Raw genomic sequence first — 26168 nt, 5'->3', positions numbered from 1 at the left:
AGGGGCTGTCTCTACCTGGATAAGTGTGTGTCTTTGTGTGTGTGTCTGCCTGTGTAGGTGGAGGACTTTCTTCACAGGTGCATGGCAATGTGCGGTGTGTGCGATGCAGAAGCTGATTTCACAGTGTTGGTGCACACCCACAGCGTGTGACTTACATACACTCACATCCTATCAATAAGAGGAAGGAGAGAAGGCAGGGCACAAGTCAATTTATTACAGTCCCAACATTTGTACCCCTTAACACACCCACAGCTAGAGCCAGTCAGATAGATTGAATATCCATATCCGCAAGCCTCCACTTACACAAGCTGGCCTCTCCAGAAACATAACGGATGCGCAGCTGAAAAGGAAAATCTATGCACACTTCAAACAATCTTAATCTCAGCTGATGCAATGTCAATACATTTGAATACTGATTCATCAAGTGCGCAAGTCGAGGAAAATGGAAGCACACTTGACAACAAGAGATGTTATCCATGTTTTGCCATTTTTATTAAGGTCACAGCATCACTTAGAATTCTGTCAGCATAAGCCCCCGTGTCAAGTTTGTAAATACTTGATTAATCTTTAATCTGGAGATCGAGCCGATAGCGCTGCCAGGGTAAAAGCAGAAATATGAAATCATTAGATTAGCAGTGTATCTGAGAATGTGAGAGAGGAGGGAGGGCGCGTGAATATTAAATCCAAACTCAAAACAGTTAAGCAGTGAAGAGTTGGATCTTTTTTTGTGGGCTCTCTCTTCAAAAACTAGATAGAAAAGAGCCAATATTATCTGAATTATGTTACGCAGGGACACTATTCTATTGACTATGAATATGATTACATTTTATGGTTCAGAACTAATAGCGCACTATCAAATAAAACATATTTGACTAGAAAGTCCCAAACGCGCGAAATGTATTCCTACAAAAAAAAAAAGAAGTCACCATCTAATATACTGAGTCACTGCGGAAATTGTGTTTTTATAATAACATCTCACTTTGGGAGAAAAGTTCTTTGAGCTTATCAAATATTGTTTGAACGATCCGAATTTTTTTGTTTGTGGTGAGTTTTCATTTAACGCGCGCTCACACGCTCACCGATAAGTAATGTAATTACAATGCACTCCTGACAAGCCTTTACATTGATACTCATGTCTAGCCAATGATTAATTTAAATTGTCACTGAATCTAATTTTATTCTTCCTTCCCTTTAAATGAGGTAAGATCTAATTATGGCCTAATGCATAACTTATTAAAATCTCTTCTTCTGGTGTGGCAGCCTGCCAATCTCATCCTCGCGCATAATATACCAGAATCCCGCGCCCAGCCGCTCATTACACATGCAAACATATTCTTTTCCACCTTGCTTCTCCTTCTTCTCGAAAGCAGCCCCACAAATGAGGATCTCCTAAATAATTCTCTGATCAATTAATACCTATGCGGCAAGCGTATGCTTAATTCTGTTTGATGGGACTGACTTCCAGTGGCTTGTCTCCGAGCATTTTGGCAGAAAAAAAATTTCTCGGAGTACTAAAGCTGAAAGTGAAATTACAATGTGTTCCTGAAAAGAGGATTTCTGCTTTCATTTTGGATAGTTTTTACACAAAGGCAGGTCCCCTAGTAAATGCGGTGGTGTGTGTGGTAGGAGAACAAAAACAATTCCAAATAACTGGAAAAAAAACGAGCTTCATGATTACTTTGATGGAAGTCCTTTAATAATACCCCAGAGGCCTGCGTGGTGTTTCACTTATTCCTCCAAACATGTGCAAAACATGCCCATCCTAACAAATCCTTTAGTCCAGCATTCATTCTTAATCATTATACTCTGATTTTTTTTGAAGAAATTTTGTGGAAGTCTGCCAAGTCACAGTCCTGATGAAAGAATTTTCTTTAATCTAATGAACCTCATTTGTGAGATTAAAGAAATGTCTTTAATCAAGTGACATTATGCTGAGGGAGGGCGGTTTGCCTTGAAGATATTTTCACTTGAAGAATTTCATTACAAAATGACATCCAGTCTGGACTGAAAGCTTTTTGGAGCGCAGCCCTGTGTTTGCCCGCGCTAAAAATAACTCCAGAAAAAAAGCATTCCCTTACCTGGTCTCTAGGGGGATGTTGCTGTTGAGCACCCAGCTGTTGTGAAGCTGTGCCTGGTCTACGCTCGAGCTGGTGTCTGCCCCCTGGCCGCCCTGGCTGGCTTGGCACCGAGTTGGCATGGTCTTCCTCTGTAGGCTGACTTGAGTGTAAGGTGCCGGGCGGGCGCAAGTGCAGGCGTGGGGCGGCGGCGGAGGTGGGGGCAGCGGACGGAACGTGAACTGGCCGCCCGGACTGCTGGGAAGCTCTGCGTAGAGTAGACACAACAGAAGGCCCGGGACGAGGGGGAGGGATGGACAGGGGAGAAATAAACAGAGGTTTATTAGGAGCACAGTACCATAAATTACAAATAAAAGTGGCGTGTTAGTTGACAGTTTATTGTTATTACACTGATTGAGAGCCATAAATCAGCTTGAAAACTGTCTCTGTCCTGCGCCTTCCTGCCTACCTGCTTTGATACACTTCCAGCTGCCCTATAAATAGGTTCTTGGCTGGCTGCAACATTGAGCAGTCTTTAAAGAGCTAACAGCTCCGGCTTAATCTGCACCCGCCAGCCCAAACTACCCATGTGATGTTTATTATGAGATCTGTGGCTGGACGGAATGAGCTAGCCAGCTGTAACTCCCTCACACTGCTAACCCCGGGGTCTAGAGAGAGCGCTCTCAATCCATCATTTATCATTCTCTTTCACTATAACTCTCCCTCTCCTCATCTCTTCCTCCCTGCTGCTTTCTTTCGCATTCCTGCCTGTCTTCTATAACTGAGCAGGCTAATTACAGTTTTATTAAATGCAATGCGCGCGCACATGTCAGCTTAACGTATGGGTATGGCTTCAGATAAAGCTGCTTTGCATGCATTTCCATACGTGCATGCGCCCATGCGTGTGTAACAGGCTGCGTGAATTCATGAATGTGCATCAGCTGGGACGACAGCTAACACTGTTTAGGGGGGACAGCTCGTGCCATACGGTTGCAGCATGGTTCCACGAACGAGGCAAATCCTCCGTCCCAAAAGACCGACTCTGTCCAGCTGTATTGACAATGAATGTAACATTAGCCTCAAACCAGAGGGTAAAGAGTTTGCCCGCCAGAATTCTCGGACCTCAATTGTATTTGCTGCCAAAATGTCAGCAATAATTTAGTATCTGGAAGTGTAGTCCACCTGGGAGATTACCTCAGCCCTCCCTATTCAAGTGTAAGTATTACACAGATAATACCGCAAAACACATTTTATTGACTCTTGGCAGATGAACACTGAGAAACTAAAAAATTAATATTTTTTGTGCTTTCTATCACCGGCACGTTTCCGGAAATATGTAGCTCTGTTACTGTTCCAACTAAAAAACATCTACTCATGGCGTTACATAGAGCATGGTTTATTGTTAATATTTTCAGAATAAGAAAATGTGTGCACAGGCACCGATATCACGTTGGTGCTTTGATCTCCTCAAAATTACTGCTGCCTTCTGTGCAGATATGTGAGCCAGTAAGCTATGTCATATCCACTGAAACATCACATTATTACTCGTACGTTTGAAAGTTTCATATTTATAAGATATATGTACGTCGCGGCAGAAATGTAACAATGATAATGGCGAGACAAAAACAGCTCCTGTAATCATTTCCTTAAAATATTGCCACGGTGCCATCTGTCCAGCTCTAACGGCATTTTTCAAGATTTTTATTTGTAGTAGCAAACACTGTTTGGATGTGGGCATGCACATGTTTTTGTCAGATATATATACATATCTGACAAAAATATCGCCATAATAAGTGTGTGAATGCTGTCGAATCGCTCTTTGAAGACGTGACAGGTTTTTCATCCTCTGTGACACATTGCTGGTTATTGATCTCCCAAAATGCCTGAACTGTCACAGCACAAATGCAGAGCATGTAATAGTTAGCATGTGTTTCTGAATAATAAAATTTGCTCTTGATTTTCACGAAGCGCCGTTTCTCGCGCAACACGTTCCTTTTACCGTTTCACTGAGACAATTAAGGAGGCTCGACTCTATTCCCTTATGTGGCGTTACTCTTTATTGGGCTTTGCATTTTATACTAACACATTAAATTGGTAGTTTTTTTCACATCTTATGCAGTTCATGACAGCAGCTGAAAATGTGCATTAACTGGATGCAAGATATTTACACTTCTTCCACATTTCAAACTGTTTTTGTGTGAAGCCAGAGAATTAATTTGCTTCCTGAGACAATATGATATTGTAGCATATACATCTGCTTGGTATTACTATAATACATCACTCGATGATCTCATCAGACAGCCAGGCTGTGCTCAATCTGACAATGTAGGGCCCAGTAAAATGACAGGAAATGCATTTGTGCCATCACCTGAAGGTGCTGTTTAGTCTAAACTAATGCATGTGGAAAATGGAAGTTATTTTTGACTGTACCACCCCTGAGTATTAAAAATTACACGCTTAGGGAAAAGTGAGGGCTCCACTGTAGTGCGCCGCTGTAATGCTGCAGGATTTTTAAAGTGGCGCTTCGGTTTTTAGAAGGATCTGATTCATCAGTAAGTTAGAGTCCTTTGAGTCCTGCCAGATTCCCCTGCTTTCACAGCTCTAAATACTGAAGGTAGATGTTTTTAGCAGTTGTGATATTTTTAAATGTTTAAAGGAAAAAAGAGAAAAAAACACACATGAAGTGCATTCCCAGCCAGCACTGGGCACTTGAGTTGGCAACTTGTACTCAAATCGCACTTAGGGTTGTGAATTAGCTTAAGACTTCAAACTTAAGTGGGACTTTGTCAACTTCATTGAGAATGTGGCACCTAAGGACACGACAAGGCATTGAGAAATTGTGAAGAAAATTTGAACACTTCTCTTCAAAGGTGACTGATTCTGCTTCACATGACAAACGCCAGATAAAAGTGATACTGAATTACAAAAGATGCAGTTCTTTTTTTTAATTCAGTTGACTAAAGCAAATGTTATTTATTAAACAATACATAATAATAACTAACTGCTGGTCAGTTAGATGTCTAAGAACACACTATACAGTACTGTGAAAAAGTCTTATGCCAGGAAAATGTATTGAAACACGTGCAAACACACATGTATATAAGGCAACAACAGAGTTTGTGTAATTCTAACAAGTATGAAAGTCAGTAGTTGGAATGACCACCTTTATTCCTCAACACATCACTTTCTTGTGATGTGTTCAAGTTTCAGGTACTCTTCAGGAATAGTTTTCCAGACTCTTTGAAGGACATTCCAAAGCTCATTTTGGATATTGACTGGTTCTCTGTCAAGATGATCCCACACCGCTTCAACGATGCTCAGGTCTGGGCCACTGATTTTCAGCCCAGCTCTTGTGTAATTTGCCATGCCTCAGCCTTTCCTCCCTGTTTCTCTTCCTTAAGAACGGCTTCTTAACAGCCACCCTTCCACTGAGACAACTTCTGATAAGGATGCATCTCACAGGTTCTGCATCAGGTCTTTCATGGATTTTTCCCCCCCAGTTTCTTAAGGACATGGCTTTCAGATACTGTTCATTTGCTGTAGATTTTTTCAGACCTAACACTTTTTTTAGCTTCCAGTTGTCCAACATAGTCCACGTTTTCAGCTAACAGCTCTCTGGGAATCACCTTGTTGATGAAAAACAGTATTTTATGCCTGCCAAACTGTGTTATCTTTGGCATTTTTCATAGAGTCAGCTTAAGATTTGGGAACAAATGATGTGTTTTTGCAACAGTGCCTAAAGATACAATTTAATTATAATAATTTTTAATTTCATACAAGGACTGGACTGAAAATGAGCAAACAAAAGCAGCTGGAGAAAGATCTCCAGAAAGCCTGGCAAACTACTGCTCAAGATCATTTTTAAAATATTAATGAGAAAGTCTTCTCCTAACATAAAGAAATAAGGGGTGGCTCAAGATTTTTGCACATCACTGTACACCAGTACATACATTTATGCTGGATGTTAACAGCTTTAGTTCTTCATCACAATCTGATGATGCCATGTACTCATTTCTATGTGCGACATCATTATGAGGTGATATCAGAATCTGCGTTGCAGTGATTTTCTGCAAATATGACACCACAAATTAAACAATGCATATAAATTCAAACAGGTGAAGCCATTAATAGATTTGTACCACAATGGGCTGCCAACAATCTTTGGATTCAAGCAGGCAAGTGGTTTTTAAATTAGGAAGAAATTTAATGAGAAATTCTTTTCAGCCCAAATGGGTCACAATTACATTGAAACTAAAATAATACATGCAAATTATTTCTGCCTGTTAAGTCTCAACTGATTGCCAGTGCATTATTCATTTTAGAAAACCTAGGCTACAACAGCCCAGGCTTTGCAGTCACACACAAAAAACCCTCATCCGGCTACATTTGTGTTTTCTGGCAAGGGAAAGAGGAAAAGAATATAAAGTGGACAGGAGAGGAGGAGAGAGGACAGGGATAGAGGGCCAGAGGAGAATGTAATCTTGGTGAGTAGGGTGACACAGGGGCCCTGGCTGCCAGATGGTGCTTTAGAAGGCTTAGTAAAGGCAGCTTTGGGTCTGCGCTTCCAAAGATCCAAAAACTTTTCCTCACACAATCACGCAAATGGCAGGAAAAGAGTCCTCCTCTCTCATTCATTCAAACAAAGTCACATCAAACACGCAAGCTGTGATATTTTGTTAAGAAGTAAAAGCAACCCAAATAGGTCTGGAAATGTAGGGCAGAGGCCGTGTAATATTTGGCCAGGAGTTCAGAAACATCAAATCGAGTCTGCGGGGAGCAGACCGAGGCTCTCGATGACATTCGTGACAGTGTAGAACATCCTCTGCCCCGGGGTTCCTCTGGGACTTAGTCCTCCAGAAAAGATACTTTTAGAAAGTCGCTTATGAGATATTTTCCTGGAATCATCAGCTTTTGGTTACATAAGCGAGATATGAGGAAAAAGCGTTTTATAGCAAGTAGAAGGCAGATCTGGGGGGATTTACTGGGATATGTAACAGGTAACAGGTATTGGGGCCAGGTATTAAAAATGCATTACTGGAGGTGAGATGGGCCCAAAATAGCACGGTAATTAAGTATTTATGATAATTTGGGCATTTAAAGCCAAGTCCTACTAATGAAATGAGAGGAGAACATAGTAAAACATGACTCAAGTATGCATACACTGAGTAATAGCACCGGTGCGTAATGAGCTAGCTGTCATGATGGCACAATTCTCTCTTGAAGGGATATTAACAAGTGGGTATAAAACTGTTTGACTGAGCGCAGAAATGAATAACTTGAGCAAAATAATCTTGTAAATGAAGGCTTGTCATGCTCATTAAAATTATCTACGTTCTTTCTTGATTAGCCTGAAAGATGTTCAGCGCTAACAGCACATGGAACTGTCGTCGTAATGGGCAGAGGAAAAGCTAAACAATAAAAAGACGAAGCATGAAAAGGGGGTTTCTTTGGCTGCGTGGAGTGAGCAACAGTTCAAGATTACGTATCAGGGCTTTGCAGCACTGCTCGAGTGTTTGTGAATCCTTTTAGAGTTTTACGCATTTCTGTGGCAAAGTCTGTAATTTGCCATTAGGGGCTGATCTCAAGGTGAAATTGGAGTCAGGTAATTTCAGTCAATGGCATGACGTTTTTATCTATGAAAGACTGATCTTCACAACACTTTTGAGAAAATGAATCATTGGATAAAAATTGGAGATTTCTGAGGAGATCTGAAAAAGCGTCACTGATATTTATAATGGGTTGGAAAAGGTTAGCGAGCCATCTCTAAAGAGCCTGGCGAGACAGACTGTTTGCAAATGAAGGCAATTCGTGACCAATGTTACTCACCGCAGCAGTGGTTGACCAAAAGAGTGAGGCATGCAACCATCTGACAAGTCACAAAGGAGCCCAGATAGAAACTCAAGGCCGTTCTCTCACTGGTTAATGTTAATGTTCATGAGTCCCCCTTCAGGAGAACACTGGAGTACAATAGTGTGGATGGCAGCACTGCAGGGAGAAAGCGCTGCTCTCCAAAAATAACACTGCTGCCCATCTGCAGTTTGCTAAGGATTACATGGACAAAGCATAAGCACGCAGGGCTGTCACGACACTAGAATTTCAAACGTGATACTGATACCCAGGAAAATACTCAATACCATTTTCAGTACCACTGGGGGGAAAAAGACAAAAGGCTTTTTTTTAAATAAAGATTGGAAAAATCCAAACAATAACGACTCTATTTTCAAGGTTGTTGAAATACAGTAACTGTAAGATCTATAGCAGTAACCAGTACGAGTACTGCTACCTAAAAGAATCTTAAAATGTCGATCTTACATGTAGATCTTACAGTAAGTATTTTATTTTATTTATGTATTTGCAGATCAAACATAGTGAGGTAGGCTGCTACTGTTACACTGTCCCCAGCTTCACTGTGGACCTTTAAGAGAAACATGACACCGTTTAGACACAGATAATTGTGTTTTGTCCCGTTAAATGAATATTGCCTATTAATGTTACAGATGGGCACCGCTAATGTTTACTATAGCTTCCACATTAACATTATCGTTTTATCATTAGCAGCTAGCCACTACCTTAATGATGATTTAGCAGATGGCTAATGCAGTCATCAGCTAACGTTAACTTGTGAGCAGGGCAGGTTAACATTTATGGTAACTGTTTAGTGTTATTGACAGGAAACTGTGAAGTTTTGTGAACTTTAGCTACTTCTGCTGCTAAGGTGAAGCCTGTGTCCATGTGACGTGATGTCCAACATATTAGAAGACCATAATACAGTTGGAAATTACTAATACAATAGTAATCTGCAGGATCTTAGTATTGATTTATTTGAACAACCCTATAAGCATATTGGACGGATCTTATCCCATCTGAGCCAAGACAGTCATCGTTAATGGAGCAATTAAGCTTCAGTCATACCAGCAACATGTAGAGATGTCTGCCTGTGACCTGAATCTCGGAGGACAGTGGGCAAATAACCAAAACACACAAGCTGTTTTGCAAAAGAACGGTTACAAAAGAATTAAAGAAAACAAAAATCTGCAACTCACTCCTGACCCTGATATATCAGATATAGCGTGGAATGGCCTGAAGCAAATAATGCGTGTGAGGAAAACCAATAAAATCCCACAGTTGAAGCTCTTCTCTACAGAGGAATAAGTTAAATTTCCACAGGACTGATCAACAGGTGCGGGAAACATTTAGCTCCCATTATTACCAAAAGCAAAGGTGCACATAACAGCCCTAACAGATGTGCAATATCTGAAAGTGACAAATTTTAATGGTATTTTCTCAAATGTTAAACTAGCTTCTCTTTTTCTACTTTTAGGGCTTGTGTGATAATCTGATGAAGGAACGTGAATGTGGCTCATCTGACTCATGTTATTGTGCTGTGTGCAGGTTTCACTAATCTAAGAGGAAAATGGAAAAGTGTCCATAAAAAACCCAACAGTGTAGCACTTGTAGATGGATGAGGAACGCCTCGCCACAGCACGAGTACGCACGCTCTTCCATTCACTCATTCAGTCACTGTAATTATGCTCCGTTTTCTAGCAGTACTTATTAAAATTGTGTAGCTCAGTGTTTGGTGTATTAGGGGTGGGCTGCAATTTCTTTCAAAGTCAGAGTAGAGGTTCAAACAAAAAATAATTAATCACCTTGTTTACTTTTATAAAATTAAATGTAAGTTTCCAGACCTTCCCCACTCCACTAATTTCCATACAGTCAAGTGTGGAAGCAGAAAATCCAAAACATATAGCTCCTTTAATAAAAAGAGACCACACCGCATTTGATGTGAAGCAGACCAGAAAAACAGGAGCCGCAAAAATATTGAAGCCTAAATTTCAGGAGGTTTTCTCCTCTTCTTCATTCCCCGTGTTTGCTCTCACTCCCCCTTCTCTTCATTATTGTGTCTAGCCCTCTAGCATAGAGTTAATTTCACTTATTCCAGGGAAGCAATATAAAATCCATAGAGCCTGACCTCAACAATACCTAGCCTGCCTGACAAACAGAGGAATGTGACCGTTTTTAGAGAACATTTAACACCAGGCCCAGCAAAAAAAAACAAAAAAAACAAAAAAAACACACATCACCCACCCCACTCTAAAAATAACAGATTAATAATTTCCCCCAGGATAGCTTTTCATCTATCTTCCTTCTTAATTGACTTGCATTAAATTGCCACAAAGTTTATTCCGCTGCTGTGCTTCAATGAAATAAATAATTAACCCTATAAAAAGGTCAGACAACTAAAATTAGAACTAACTGGTTCTTGTTCTTCTTTTTTTGCAATAATGAGAAAGGATCTTGCCCTAACTGACCATCGGACTCGCTGCAATAACTTGTCTCTGTCTTCTGACCGCAGATAACGCATTATCTCATCAGACATTATAAGTTCCAATAACTCCTTTCATCAGCCAGATGCTGACGAAGTTGGCAAGAGGGATCACAATATCAATAACAATGATAGCGAACGTTTGACAACGGGGACTAATATTGCTAATGATCATGACGACGACGATGATGTTGAAGAAAATGATGTTACCGATAGCGGCGCTGGTGGCGATGGAAATAACAAAGATAATGCCGATAGCATCAGTAATAACAGCGATAACAATGATGATGAAAACAGCAGCGATGGCAGCAGAAACACTGATAATTACATTGATGACAGTGGGCTCGGAGACAGCAATTAGAATAAAAACAGCCATTGATTCATCTCTGCAGACGCAGGGATAAACGGTGGGATTTCCATTTAACAAAGTGACACAATCATGTTGTCCAATTAAAGCAAGAAAATACAAATGAAGAAGCAGAGTGCTCTAAGAGCTTTCCCCTTTCTTATGGAACCCAGTCGATTCTCATACAGAGGCTGATAATTAGCAGCCATGCATCATCTGACTTTTTCATATCAGAGAACTCTGTGTGCGTAGGAGCTGGGAGGTGCGTGGATGCATGCATGCAGAAGTGGATATGCATAGCTGTGTAATTGCTTATTTGTACCCCCATCTCCAAAAACAACTCCGGCACAAACTCCACAAACTCGTGTTTAGGCTGCAGGTGATTCTGAAAGTAGCGTTTCCCAAGAGAAGGCATGAAACCTCCTGAGTCGAGCTCCTCGGTGCTACAGCAAGAGGCTTACCATCACTCAAACACTTCACTGCAGGGGCCTGCGCTCAAATTACATTTTCAGTAGAGTGAGCTCCAATTTAAATGATTTGCTTAAAAGTCCTAATTAATCAGCTGATGTTTTGCAGACAGGAGTTGCCCGACCAAACTTTTTTTGATCTTAATCAATGTTGGCTGTTTTGCCAGAAGAGGCAAAAGAGGCCAGAGCAGGTTTCTCTGAAAGTGGCTTATAGTGAAAAAAAAGAAGAAGAAAAAGCTAGCTGAGCTCAGCTCATCTGTCCAGAGAGCACAGCAGTGTCCTGATCCTTCCTGACCTTGTGACTGCTGCAGGGTGCCCAGTCAGTATCACCACTGCCATTAAGCAGTACAGGTATTTCTGTGTGTGTGTGTGTGTGCATGGCATGCCATACATCCATCTATACACTCATGATAGGGGATTTATTCTTCTGTGTTAAATCTGCACCATGTGTATGTTGTCACTTTAAACCCCTCTGAAACCTCTTAAAACCATAAACTACACCATAACATAATGTATACAATAACCTACACCGAAACCCACACAGTAAATTACACCATAACCTATACCATAAACTACCCCAGTAACATATACCATAACCTACATGATAACTTACAAAGTGACCTGCAATGTAAACTATGCCAAAACCTACGTACACAGTAACCTGCACCAAAACTATGCCAAAATCTACACAGTAAACTATGCCATAACATATACCATAGCTTACACCATAAATGACTCCATAACATAACCATATCATCACTATAAACCCCATAAAGCTGCACCCTACAACGTAAACTATGGCATAACGTACACTGTAACCTATGCCATAACATATATCATAACCTAAACTGTAGAATATACCATAACCTACACCATAACCACGCCATAGCCTACACCTACACCTACGTAGACAGTAACCTGCACAGCAAACTATGCCATAGCCTACACCATAACCTACACAGTAAACTACACAGTAAATTACACCATAACCTATACCATAAACTACCCCAGTAACATATACCATAACCTACATGGTAACTTACAAAGTAACCTGTGTTACGCGCCAGAACGATTCCATAACTCTGCCAAAATCTACATAGTAAACTATGCCATAACATATATCATATCTTACATCATAACATAACCATGTCATCATTATAAACCCCATAAAACCTACACCGAAAACTGTAACATAACCTACACTATAGGTTACTGTGCGCTGTAAACTATACCATAACCTACACCATAAACTGCGCCATAATCTGCACCGTAACCTACACTGTAGCCTACATTGTAACCTATGCCATAACATCTATCATAACATAAACTATACCATAACCACTCAGCCACAATTAACTACACAGCAAACAAAGCCACAACCTAACCATAACCTACACTGTAAACTACGCCATAGCCTACGTACACAGTAACCTGCCCCACAAACTATGCCATAGCATATACGCTAACCTACACAGAGACTATACCAAAACCTACACCGTAACGTACACCAAAAACTATGCAGTAACTTAGACCATGCATTTCCAACTATTTGAAAAAAAAATGAACCTATGAAAAAAAAAAAGACGACAGAAAAATGTTCCAGCATTTTATTTGTTTCTATCGTGGATGGTACTGCATATAACACATTGGGACGTGACCACATGGTAATTAACACATTAAACAGCATGCAAAAGCATGACTGCTGGTAACAGCGTTGGCCTTCTACGTTATGTCTAAATCTGTCGTAAGCATGCACATTAGAGTCTGACAGAGATTTGGAGCGTGCTCGGCTGCACGATGTCATGTGAGTTCTAAGTCTTGGTAGAAATTTGCACCAGCAAGAAAAGGGTGTGGCAAAGGTGTTTGAGACTCACGGCGACCATTACGGTGATTAGTGAGTTCATTAATCTTTTACAAGCCTTACCATTGTCTCGCTCCATCCCCCTCACCCTCTCTTCTATACATCGACACACACGGCATCTCCCTCAACCCCAAAACAATCACAACATGCACACAGCGTGTACATAGAGGAGGAGTTTCACCTGCACACACATGCATACACTGTATTTCCTCTGACAGTAAAACAGGAGAAAGTGCCTGGGCTTGACAGCAAACAAACCAACATTAAGAGATTCCTGGCAGGCGAAAGAGAGAGTGGTATCAAAGCTACAGGAATGCACCACCAGCAATCCATTTTTTTACTGAGAGAGTGAGAGAGTATGTGCAGTGTTGTAGTAGACCTGAGCTGCTGGTAATTAGAATGGGCTCTGAGGAGAGACAGGCAGTGGAATGAATGCAAATGAATTCACTGGCTCCGGCAATGGGCTCCACAACCTCACTTTTCATATAGCACGCCTTACAGACATGAAGTTACTGGCACAAACAGAGGCAGGCTACACGGTAAACACTGAGTGACACGACTGTGGACATGCACGTGCCAACGTGTCCGCACGCGGAAACAGACGTGCACGGGTGTGTAAATAAAATGCGAATCCGCAGGCATGAAACAAATATGAACCCCACAGTGCGTGGGGAAGCACACACAGATACAAATCCACATACGCAACACAGGCGCGCGCACACATTATACTAATCCCTACAAACAGCACAGTGTTGCTTATGAAAAGAGAAAGTGAAATTGTGCGTTCCAAGCGAACATCCACTGCATGTCCCACAGCGGAAAAAACAAACCCTTCTTAATTGGTGTCGATTTGGAACGGAGTGATGATTCATCATGCAGAACTCCCCAGTAGAGTATTGGAAACCCAATCATTTCTAATCCATATGACCTTGACAGAGGGCCACAGCTAGACCGTAACTCCTTCCACATGCATTGTCCGACAGACAAAGTCGAGGCATTGTCACCGACTTTACAACTCGTTGGGATTGTAATGCACCAAAGTCAGATCACTTCACTGATTACTCCATCTCAGCCAGCGGCAAATCTTTATGAAGCACTCAATTCTCCACAGCAGTCATAAATCAGGGCACTATAAGCTTTCCATCTCTATGATGGCACACCAGAGACACTATTTCCATACCATGCTGCTCCAGTCAATAATTCCTATTCCCAAAACATCCACCAGCATTGCTCTTGACTTAGAGATGCCCACCAGTACCAGCGTAGCTCACCTGCAGACTCCCAGCGGTTTGCCATGTGAAACTTTGATCAGTAACTCTGCAGCTTCTCTCAAGGAGAAGCAGGTCGTCTGTGAAGGGGTCCTGCTCTTTACTAGCCAGTGCAGTAAATGCGCCTAATTAACACATCTCCCTTTCTATCTTAACCAGACTTCCAGGGCCAACTAGAGTCTTATTATAGAGTAGATTATGCATGTAATGTCCCCACTGAGATTAAAGTATGGAAAGCACAGAGAGAGGTCCACGCATATGTGCACTCTGCACAAGAGGACAGGCCTGTTTGAATATAGGAAGAGGAAGAGGAGCAGATGGAACCAGGGGCTGCTTGGTATTCCGACTAGACGGTGTAATAGATGGTGGAGTGAGATACAGATACAACGGGAGAGCAGACGAGAGACAGAAAGAATAAGAGGAAAGAGACGTGTCTTCAGCACCACCTGCAGACTCGACTGGTGGCCATCTTGCGGTCAATGAGGTGAGAGCGGCCGACGCCCCGGGTCAGGATTAACACAGACCAATGACAAGTCAGCACTTGCCCTCTATTGCAGCAACATCTTACCGTTCTGCTCCACCGACCGCACCTATCACACCAATCACAGCGCATGCACATGCATACGCTTTCACGTTCTTCCACCACTTTCTATCTGTCTACCTCTCTTTTGAAATCGTTCTCTCACACACACTTGTGCACGCACACACACACACGCACACACCAGGAGAAACTTAACAAATGTGGGAACAGATGCCCCACATCAGACTGCAGTTGCCCTCTGCTCCCTGTATGCCTCCAGAGAGACAGAGGGATACCGTTAACGAAGATAAGACCCCGCAGTCCTCTGCTGTCTTAACAGATGCCTACGGAGAACACACGCACACACATTTCTGCGTCGTTTGTTAATGTCTATATCAATATAAAGCTTAAGAGATACAACCAGAATATCTGTAATACCTGCTTCATGCCCACCTCCCAATCACATCTCCCTCTTTTGCTGTAAACACTTCTAAGCAATCCTCCCTTATGCTTTCTTTCTTCTGGGGACGTGACTCCTTTTTATCCTGGCTGCTGTTGCCCTCTACTCACTTGTTGAACTCAAGGAGCTTCTTTGATAGGTGAAGAGGAAAACAAGATATTTAGTGACCCTCTTGTACCCAGACATTCAACCGAGGCGGAAAATAAAAACACTTCTTTGTTGAAAGCTTCAATTTTTCTCTTTAAGGTAAAGGGCTGTGCATCTCTCGCAGATACAAAATGATCGTGATATATTTATGATAATACAGGCTGCAGTTCAGTTCAACTATGTAGCCTGTTTTTGTTGCTGTTATTTTTTTGACATATTTTAAGTTTGATTTATATCTATTGCTGCATCTTTAGCTGTATACTGAGCAAGGACTGTATATAAAAGATTAACATACACGCTTTACCGCCATGATTTTTAAAGTGAATCTCAGTCATAGTGTTTGGGCTGCTGCCATGTTGGTCTTTTGGACCAAGAAGTGACCAGTTTTAAGGGCAGCAAAGTGCATCAATTACCAGGTAATGCCAGAAAGCTTATTTAACAAGTGCATACATAAACCTCATGAGTGCAATGCAAAGACACAGATAAATATTAATTCAGGCTTGTAACTTATATATAACTACTAGATTTTCATTTGACAAAACTGGAGCCCAAACTTCTTGGACAGGCTGTACCTCACAGCAGGTCAGACAGTTTAATTGAAAATACTCCAAAAGGCACAAAGACATGACTCAGATTAGAGTATGAGTTGATGCCCTCAGGAAGAAGGTACAGTTTATACCAGGCTGTAACTCAGATAGGTATAAGAGGAATATGATGGATGTGTTCTCTCATTTTTCCAAGATAAATTTCTCATAAGAGAGACAATACAGCGGTCCCTCGTTTATCGCGGGAGTTACGTTCTAAAAATAACCCGCGATAGGTGAAATCCGCAAAGTAGCCAACTTTATTTTTTACAATTATTACAGATGTTTTAAGCCTGTAAAACCTCTCAAAACACACTTTATAGACTTTTCTCAGACAAGCATGAACATTTTCACGCTTGTCTCTCTTGTTTAAACACTTACAGTTCAAACCTTTGTAGAAAAATAAGCCCAGTATTACATAATGAAACCAAAGGCACCTGCAGGTGACGACGTTTCGTCGGCATTGCTGTGTTTGTTGGGGAAAAACTTACAAACATACAGTACAGCACTTCAGAGTCACACTGCTAGCGATCAAAGATTTATGTAAATTTGACAAGCTGAACGAATTCTGTACTGTACAGGAGACACGGCACAAGATTGATTGACAATGGGCTACAGCCAATCAGGACGCAGAACACAATGCGCTGCAAGGAAAAAAAAGCATGCAAAATTGCACCCAAAAAATCTGCAAAACAGCGAGGCCGCAAAAGGTGTACCGCATTATAGCGAGGGACCAATGTAAAGGCTAATCTAATCAAATATACTCTAGTGGAGATGGAGCTAGAGCTAACTGTTGCTGATATACTTTATAATAATAATGGATTGCATTTATATAGCGCTTTTCAAGGCACCCAAAGTGCTTTACAATTCTACTATTCATTCACTCTCACATTCACACACTGGTGGAGGCAAGCTACAGTTGTAGCCACAGCTGCCCTGGGGCAGACTGACAGAAGCGAGGCTGCCATATTGCGCCATCTGCCCCTCTGGCCAACACCAGTAGGCGGCAGGGTAAAGTGTCTTGCCCAAGGACACAACGACCAGGACAGAGAGCCCGGGGATTGAACCGGAGACCTTCTGATTACAGATGTGCTTCCCAACCCCCTGAGCCACAGCACCCCAACCCCAAAAAGTTGAGTTGGTATGTAAACAATATGCAGTCACAATAGAAAGTAACAGCAGATAGAAAATGTTTAAATCTACCGTGTCCAGAAAAAAAATAAGGTCATTGTAAATTTGATGGCAGCAACACATCTGTGCATCCCTTCTCTTTTTAACTGCAGTCTGTAAACATCTGGGAACTGAAGAGACCACCCGCTGGACTTTTGAGAGAAATGTTGTCCCATACCTGTCAGGAATAGCATTCTGCCTAATCAACAGTTGTGGCTCTTTATTTTATCTTTTATTTCATCAAATAATTTCAGTTGGAAAAAGGTCCTGACTGGAGGCAGGTCAGTTCAAGACCCAGACCCTTTTACTAAAAAGCCATGTTGCTGTAATAGATGCACTGTCTGGGAGACATATGCAAGGCCTTCCCTGTAAAATAAATCATCTGGATGGGTGATGATGGTGCCTGATGGTGCCTTTCCAGATGTACAAGCTGCCAGTTCTATAGGCACTGATGTACCGTCACTGATGACAACAAAGATGCAGGCTTTTGCATATTTTCAGAAATATAATGTAAAATGTCAGTTCAGCTGACCACAGAACAGTTTTCCAGTTTGCATCAATGTATTTTGAAGGATCTTTTGCCCACAGAAGCATTTCTGAAATATGGCACCCCAACCCAACCTTTTTGAGATGAGTTGATGCCTACTGCAAAAATTATACATTTTCTCAGTTAAACATATCATACGTCTCTCATGTTAGCCCTGCGTTAGACTGGCTACCTGTCCAGGGTGTAATACGCCTCTCGCCCTATGACAGCTGGGATAGGCTGCAGCCCCCGCAACCCTGAATTTTAAAAGAGGAATAGAGAATGGATGGATATATATTATGGCTCAATACTGAATTAATTGGTTCATTATCACATATTCATACATAAATGTACGAATGAACTGAAAATGCACATGTGAAAAAAAATCTCGTGAGCTTGTGCTTGTTACTCGAGGAGCATGCTTTAAAGCCGGTGACATTTAGGGCATCTATTATATAGTGCACTCGCTGGTTGCAGGGTCAGCCAGGAGATCAGATTAAATAAACATCAGCAAGTGAGAGAGAGAGACAAACACACACAGAAGAGAAGAGGTAGCTCAAGTGGTCGATTTTTTTGTTGAACACCAATTAAATACAAGCTTTTTATGTGATCCTTGGTCACACATGTAATCACTTAGCTCTCCAGACATGTGACAGGCGAGGGACAGCGGAGGAAGATGTGTGGATGGATCAAGGGTTTGTGGCTGACTTTCAGGGATGAACTGATTGACATCAATCCATCATCCCTCATGTTATCTACTCTGGTATCTGTCATAGCCTGAATAGTCCCTGGTTTCCAGAATAAAATGATTAAAGACCTGTCAGTGTATTAAAAAAACACGAGCCCTTGAGCATAAAAGACGGCAGTAGCCCAGTGACCACTGGTCCTGTGACTACGGTCACATGCTGAAAATATCTCAACAAACTATGACACCCAAGCACCTGGCTCTGCAAACCCGTCAAGAATATGCAGACGTGTCAGTGCATAGCATGCAAATGCAAGATGAAACCATGCAAAGCAGTCTGAAAATTAAAAGATAAGTCAATACACTATTACGGCGAGACAGCTACGTATGCACTTACACTTCTCCAGTTAGAAGGATGTTTACATAGCCATTAGCTAACTGCACTTTATGACTATTCAGAAACCACTTACAGGACACACACTTCCAGACACTTAGCGCTATTAGCAGCCATTATCATTCATGTATAATCATGTGGAATGATATGCAAGGGAGCCTCATCCGCAGTCACCACAGAAAACACAGGGAAAACTAAATTCTGGTGACACTTGTGCAGCCAGCGGTGGAGCACAGGGGCACAATGCAGGTTTACAAAACGCATAAATGGCAACATATTTCACGCATGCATACATACACAACCCCACACCAACTATCACCAACTCCGGGAAACAACACAGCCATAAAATCAAACAGTGGGAGAAACATAAAAAGCGTACATGTATGATTCAGCCTGCCGTGATTGTACCAGGCACAAGCAGTGAAAATGCGACACTTGTGCCCTTCGCCTCGCCCATCTCTTTTCCTGTCCACAGCTGTGACTAAAAGGGCCACTAACCTATGACACAATAATGCACAAAAAGACAACATCCAGAAAAGACAGTCAGTGATCCCTTCTAAAAGGGTCAGGTGCTCCGAGGCAATAAAAATCTTAAAAAGCAAAGATAATATTCTGCCTTAGCTGTGACTCCGAAGACATCGACGAATGGGAGAGGCTGAGCTCAGACAGGACCTGGGCCTTAATGTAGTTTGTAATTGTAAGTGTTGGTCTTTAATAAAAGCCCAGAGTATTTGGTCAGGCTAATAGACTGGGCTCTCTAAATCCTGCCTGCCATGCATTATTCAACAGCCATTAGCTATCGCCTCATCTGGGAGGCTGTATGAGCCCCATCATCGCCTGGAACCCAGGCTACGCACACCGGAGGTGCGTGGGGAAGGATGTGGGGGGGATTAGCTAGGGAGAAAAAGAGAGAAAAGGAGGAGATGCAAATAACGTTATGGGAGGGGAAAGAGGGCAGGCTAAAGATTCAAAAGCAAAGAATCAAAGAGGGAGGCTGACGAAAGATGGGCGTGATGTAGCGTAGGTGGGGGCCTGTGATATGGAAATGACTGGAGGGAGATGAAGAAATGCCTGGATAAAAGCCAGAGGTCATATAGTACAGATATTAAAGTGAGAAGAGGTTGATGCAGGGGACTGAGAGGAGAGGTGACCGATGGGAGGTGGGAGGAATAGCCAAGGTATAGGCAAGAGTCAGAGGGAGGCTAGAGAGAGCAACAGAGAATGAAAGAGAGATGCCAGCCTCAAGTGGCATTTTTTGTCGGTCGGGAACATAAATGTCAGATGCATCCTTCCGCTCCCCTCTCAACTTTTTCCTATTTCAAATCCCCTCAGCACCTTTTCAACCTTCCCCCTGCTCCTTCCACTCCACCTCCTGTGGCCCTTCTCGATCCGCCCGCCTCCCTCCATCTCCTGAGAGCAGTGCCAGCGGTAATTTTGCTTTCAGAGACACGAGAAGGCCGCGGAACACATGGAGACACGGGCTGCTCAGTTACCATGGTATCGCTGGCCAAGAGGAATGGCGCCAAGATGCACGTCTGCGTGTGCACCCGTGTGTACAGGTGTGGGCGCGAGCGTGCACTCTCGAGCACGTCTACACGGCCGGGTAATGGGTGTTTAGCAGGCCTGCCAGACTTGTCCCAGCCACTGCTCTCCCAGACTACCAGGTTCTCCTGACCCTCTGCGGCAGCCCAAGGACACACTCCTGTCTCTCTAATTAAAACACAACCCTGACACACATTGCATCCACACACACACACACATACACCCTGCAGGTCTGCAGCTTAAAATAACCTTAAAAGGAACAAGCGGAGCCATCATCCCCTGCACTCAACACCTCTTCAAAATCCACTCAGCGTTTTCTCACCAGGCAGCTCGCGGGCAGCCTCTGCCTCAATCTGCAGGAAGAGTCGCAACAACAAACAGCATCTCCAAATACTGCGCTCGTTTATTAGACAAGTCATCAAAGGCAGCTGCATTTATTATTGCATGACCTTCCAGGAACTACGGCACAGCTACTCCTACTGTGCACTTGAAAATAATTGACTGCAGAACCATTGGCCACAAAAACCACAACACTGTTTCTTTAAGGCTGTCGGAGCAGCTGTGCTTTAACAAACAGACAAATGTCTGTTTGTTAAACCAATGCAAAATATTACTGCTCGTCTATTTTTATTGCAAAACTGTAGGCGGACAGTATTTTGCAGCATTATGCCTCACCATGCTTTTTTTTCATTATTATTCTTTTTAACCATTGTGACCACAATTAAGTCTTTCACAAGTGTTTGCAGGTCCATCACTCTGCAGGCCCACACAGTCTCCTGCTGTTGTGGCAGCATACAGAATTTAACATTAGTTACCTGTGTTCGCATAAGCTAATGTTAAGGCAGGAGCAATCAGAAACCTTGTGTGATTTAAGGAAGGTAAGTAACGTGTGTAGGTGTCGCATGTGACATCTGGGATTGAGACAGCCTCTCCACTTCATCTTCCAGCAGACAATTTAGCATGTTTACTTCCTCGTTAAGCGCATGAGGGACCCTGATGGAGGAATCCCAGGGAGGCAATGGTGTCCTGTCACTGCAGGTTACTACTGCAGCATGATTTAATGGAACTGTCTGTCAGAAGGCTGAACAACGGTCTGTCAACCAACAAGGAGAGGTTACACGCACACTTGCAAGCACATACACAGACTCCCAAAAAAGAAAAAAAAAACAAAGCAAAAAACAAAACAAAAACCAAAAAAAACCCCAAACCCCACAATGGAGACGGACTGTCAAAACTCCCTCTTTTACTTGTTCTCTCTGTCTCGCTTTCTCTCTTAAACACACAAGCAGTCGCACACGCAGGCACACAGGGAAAAAGAAGAAAAAATCGAAAAGCTAAAGCACATATGTCCAAAAAGGTTCTGGCAAGAGCTGAGACAGGCAAGAGATGAACACGGAAGCGCTCCGAGCACGTACAGAGAAATCGGCAGTTAGAAAAACACACATCACCGGCAGCCCCCCCACCGAGAGAGGAGATGAGTGCCAGGAATACAGTCGCTGCATCAAGAAGCACAGGTGTTATCAGAGCGCTTTACAGGAGATCCCGCCAAACAAAGTACTACTGTCATCTCTGCACAAGTAGCAGCATGGAAATCAACCCAAACAAATGTAATGAACGGTTCACAAAGTATTTAGCAGATTAGGTGGAAAAACTCTATGCATGATGGGGGCCCAAATCCAAAGCTCATTACATGTGGCACTGCATTAGGAGCTCACACGAGCCAGTATACAGTTCTATCCCTCAGCTCAAGTCTGATTTCTATCCCCTGCTACCCAGTGAATGAGGTAGAGAGCAATCACATCAGCCAGGCGTCGGGCATCTGCTATAAAAGCCTTTCTTTATTGTATATTTCCAGCGTCATTCCAAACTGGCAGGACAGAGAGCTCTGATTAGCATCAAAGCCTTTGATTGCCCCACTCAACAATCAGCGCCGCTCTCCCGTATGATGCCTGCCGTGGTGCGAAACGAACAGTGTGTGCGTGTGCGAGAGGGCGTGTGCGACTGGTGAGAGAGGCGAGAAATTACGATAAATCGCGAACAAGTCAAAATGACACCCCCCCCCCATAATGCACGAACATACGTGCATTAGCATGTGTCAGCCCACGCCTTAATCTCTCGTGATGAACCTAAGTGGTCTTCTAATACGCCAGCCTTGAAGCCCATCTTTTGATGTTGCACATTGCAGCAGAATCCTCTAGTTTGAACATTTCACTCTGGCCCCACAAAAACGGGCTGCTTCTTTAAAGATACCTCTCTCTGTGGCTAAATATGATTAGCTGCAGAGGACATTGTAGCTCTCTCCACAGCTAATACATTTAGTATGGATCGTCTGAGGGGGTAAGGATACAGCTAGGAGAGAGATCAATATTCTAAGTCAGAGTCTGTCTGGAGAGGAGGAACCATGCTGGGAGATGGTTAACTGTTCTAAAGCAGCAAATGCTGTCTGGAAGCAACCAATGCCAGGAATCCCACGATATTGAACACGTCTTCAAAAGGTAATGCTTAATGCTCAAGCTGGGCGATAAGTTACGCTGAGTGTCTGCATCAAGCAAGGTGCTTGTTGAAGATTTGCTGTGGATATCTCCAAGGATGAGAGATTATATAAGGCAAATCTGGATGATTCCTTACATTCTATAGTGCACCACTTAAGACCAAAGCCCCATAAGGGCCTTGCCTCCGTAGGGCTGATGTCAAAGTGGTGCTCTAAATAGAGAAAAGGGTGTCCTTTGAGATAGAGGGGAAAGGACCCAGATTTAAGTGGCTTCATTTGCATGCGTGAATCCCTCACTTGAGCCCATTTGAATCGTGCACACCGGCCGCTGCAAACACACATGGACATGCACACAAACTTCCCAGCACACACACTTAGCATAGACACATTCTTCCCCTTCTTTTTTCCTAGCGTCAGAGGACATTAGCGCTGCATCTATTTCTGGAGTCCCATTAAGGCGGTAAAACATTTAAGATCCACACAGAGTGATTCCTACTGTCAGAATGACCCGTTCTTCCCCCATTTCTCCTGCTCGCGTTAAAAAAAAGAAAAAGAAAAAGCTGACGCGAAGCTTGTGACAGAAACATGTATTCGGTGCCGTTATGGATTCGGCTGAGCGGGCTGGCACGCCGGCTGGGTGGGGGTGAGGTTGGAGAAAGTGGGGAGTTGAGAGGAGCTGGGTGGGGGGAGAGGTAACGGAGGGTTCGGGGGGGAGAGGGGTGTATGCAGCAGTTCACCCGCCAAATGGGTCCATTTTGCTGAAATGTGAAGCCTGCACTTTCCTGACACGCTATAATAAATCTATCAGTTGTGTGCGTGTGCGCGTTACATGTGCGTGCGCGCCATGCATGAAGAGGAAATTGGTGGCATCTAAACAGGAAATATCCCCTTCCCTTCTCCTCTATAGATGTGACAGTCACAGTAAGAGCCAGCATCTCTTCCCACCATAACGCAGGATGGCATATGCCTTATAATGGAAATACTGTGTATATCGGCTAGGGACAAACACACACTCACAAGAGCACACGCGTATTCAAATAGACACACACACATAGAAGGTAATGTGCTAAGAGCAGACAACCTTGTCTTCCTTCCATCTTAAATCTTTACATAAATATATCATTTCTTTGTCCGGTGAGGAGGAGATCCATGAAAGCAGCAATGTTGGGCTACTTTAATGTGAAATGACAAGCTTCTTTCAGAAGCCTAACAAACCTGAATCGTCAGTATTTCCAGGGGAGTGTGGAACTAGCGGACTAACTCTACTGTAATTTATATTATTCCAAACAACTCGAACACCCCCTCAACCAGTGTTTCACCCACCTCCTGATAGGCTGCACATATACAGAAGCTATCAGAAGCGTTGTGCCCTTTCACAAGCAATTACATATGTGTGCATTGTGGCCTTGAAGTCCTGATAGGATTAATCATTCTATTAATCCTGCCTATGTAAGCTACGTAGTTCTATCAATCTTAGTTTCAGATCCTACACAAGAGAAAATTACAAAGAAGAAATAAAATGCTCTGTTTTTTTAATGTGCACCTCGACTTTGTTCAGCTGCACAAAATCGAGTTTTCTTGAACACCATTGACTTTTTAAATGATCTAAATGATCATTTGATGTAAAAATAAGAAGAAATAACGAATTTGATATTCACAAAGACTTGTTGCTTTTGTCTCTATATCATCTAGTACTTGCAAAGAGATAGATCATGCTTCTGAGGCTGTAGGTGTACTCTGTTTCTGATATGCACGAGCAAAAAAGAGCCTACATTCATTTTCAGGATTTATAGCAGCACTAACAAATAAATAATTAAGCCAATGAAGCTTTTTATTAATGCTTGATTTGGCTGAACTTTAGATGCCCTTTATGTCATGGTCTCTATTCTATTCACTTTTGTTCTCACCGGAATATAATTAATACCTCAAGATAAGCTAAGCAGAACAAATCATTCTTTACCAAGCAAAAGAAGAAAGTTTATGTCTTCTGGTTTAATAATGCGCCAGTATTTTTTTTCCATGAGTTGTTTTTGGCCAACATTCACCCATACCTTGTTGTTTTTGTCAAATTTTCTAGTGGCTGTTCTCCACAATCAGAAAAGTTGAGTCCAATAGAAGCTACCTTGGACAGAACCATTTTTAACTTCAACTTTTCTAACTTCAAAGGTACAATTGTGGAGCCAGATGATTGCAAAGACCTTTAAGAAAAAATATCTACGTTTGCCCTGAAAGGTCAAACGCACTGGAACATAAGAAAACACCAGGAAATAGAAAAATGTTGTAAAAGCACACAAAACACAACGAAAGACCGATAAAACTCACAAAACACAACAGAAGTGTTTTTAGGTGACAAGCTAACCGCAAAGTGACAAGCTAACTGTAAACGGCTAACCTTTATCTACAGCATTATGTGAATCATGTGACTACAACACATTGCGCTGCACCAATGAATCCCCCACTTCCTTTAAGTGTGTTTCAGTCCTTTGTATGGTTTGGTTTGACTTCCGCAGCTGTTCCGTCACATTAATATCTCCCCAAAGACGCTTCTCTTATGTTGTTGTGAGGTTTCATTTTATTGTACTTTTGTTGTGCCTTATTCAGCTTTGATTCTGTTGTGTCTCCTTTAGCAGCATTTTTCTACTCGCTGGTGTTTTCTTCAGTCACGGTGCATTTGACCTCTCAGTGCCGCCGTAAACATCACGCTAGTTAAAAATGTATAAAATCTGCATGATAGCCCTTTTCAACGGACACTTACCCCCCCCCACCCCACGTTACAGTCCCTGCAACTGCTGACCTTAGGAGGGAGTAGACAAACTATTTGCTTCTCTTTTGTAAGGAGTTTTTCTTGCTTTAGAGCCCATTGCCATCATACAGGTGACCCCACGGGGCAGTTGTTGTTGCTGACAAGAACATGATCCCGCACTGGCTTCCCACCCACAAACACTGTCAGTTATGCTTGATGGCGTGTTCAGCCAAGCCAGAAGCAGTGCTGCCATGTCTTTGGGCAAGTGCTTTCAAGGTCCACAGCTGACAGACACCGACAAAGCACAGACAGTGCTTTTAAACCACTGTTAAACTATAGAGTACTCATTAATAATTGTATGACTCGTATACATCATGCGATACATATATTGGAAAATGCTGCTCTTACTTTAAACCAGCCTGGAACCACATTTCGATCTTTAACCGTCAGAAACTTGTTTATGGCGGATGAGTGTCGTGAGTACTTTTTGTGGTAAAGAAATATGCTTTTCAGTGCAAAGACGAACCCCTCCTGTACGCCTCCATTTGAGTGCGTTTCGTGTTTTCATGTATCGACTGCGAAAG

General features: G+C 42.5%; 1 protein-coding gene across 1 annotated transcript in view; it reads right to left on the bottom strand.

Annotated features, from left to right (window-relative positions):
* tenm1 (teneurin transmembrane protein 1) overlaps positions 1–26168 on the bottom strand; it is a 189024-nt gene that overhangs the window by 128493 nt on the left and 34363 nt on the right. Inside the window, exon 4 of the mRNA XM_063499046.1 lies at positions 2079–2322. Coding sequence (XP_063355116.1) covers positions 2079–2322 — 244 coding nt within the window. The remainder of the gene's footprint in view (positions 1–2078; positions 2323–26168) is intronic.

The sequence above is a fragment of the Pelmatolapia mariae genome, linkage group LG2 (genome assembly GCF_036321145.2).
Source record: "Pelmatolapia mariae isolate MD_Pm_ZW linkage group LG2, Pm_UMD_F_2, whole genome shotgun sequence".
In the NCBI taxonomy this organism is placed as follows: Eukaryota; Metazoa; Chordata; class Actinopteri; order Cichliformes; family Cichlidae; genus Pelmatolapia; species Pelmatolapia mariae.
The sequence above is the reverse complement of the archived record's forward strand: the minus strand, read 5'-3'. Positions and strand labels throughout refer to the sequence as shown.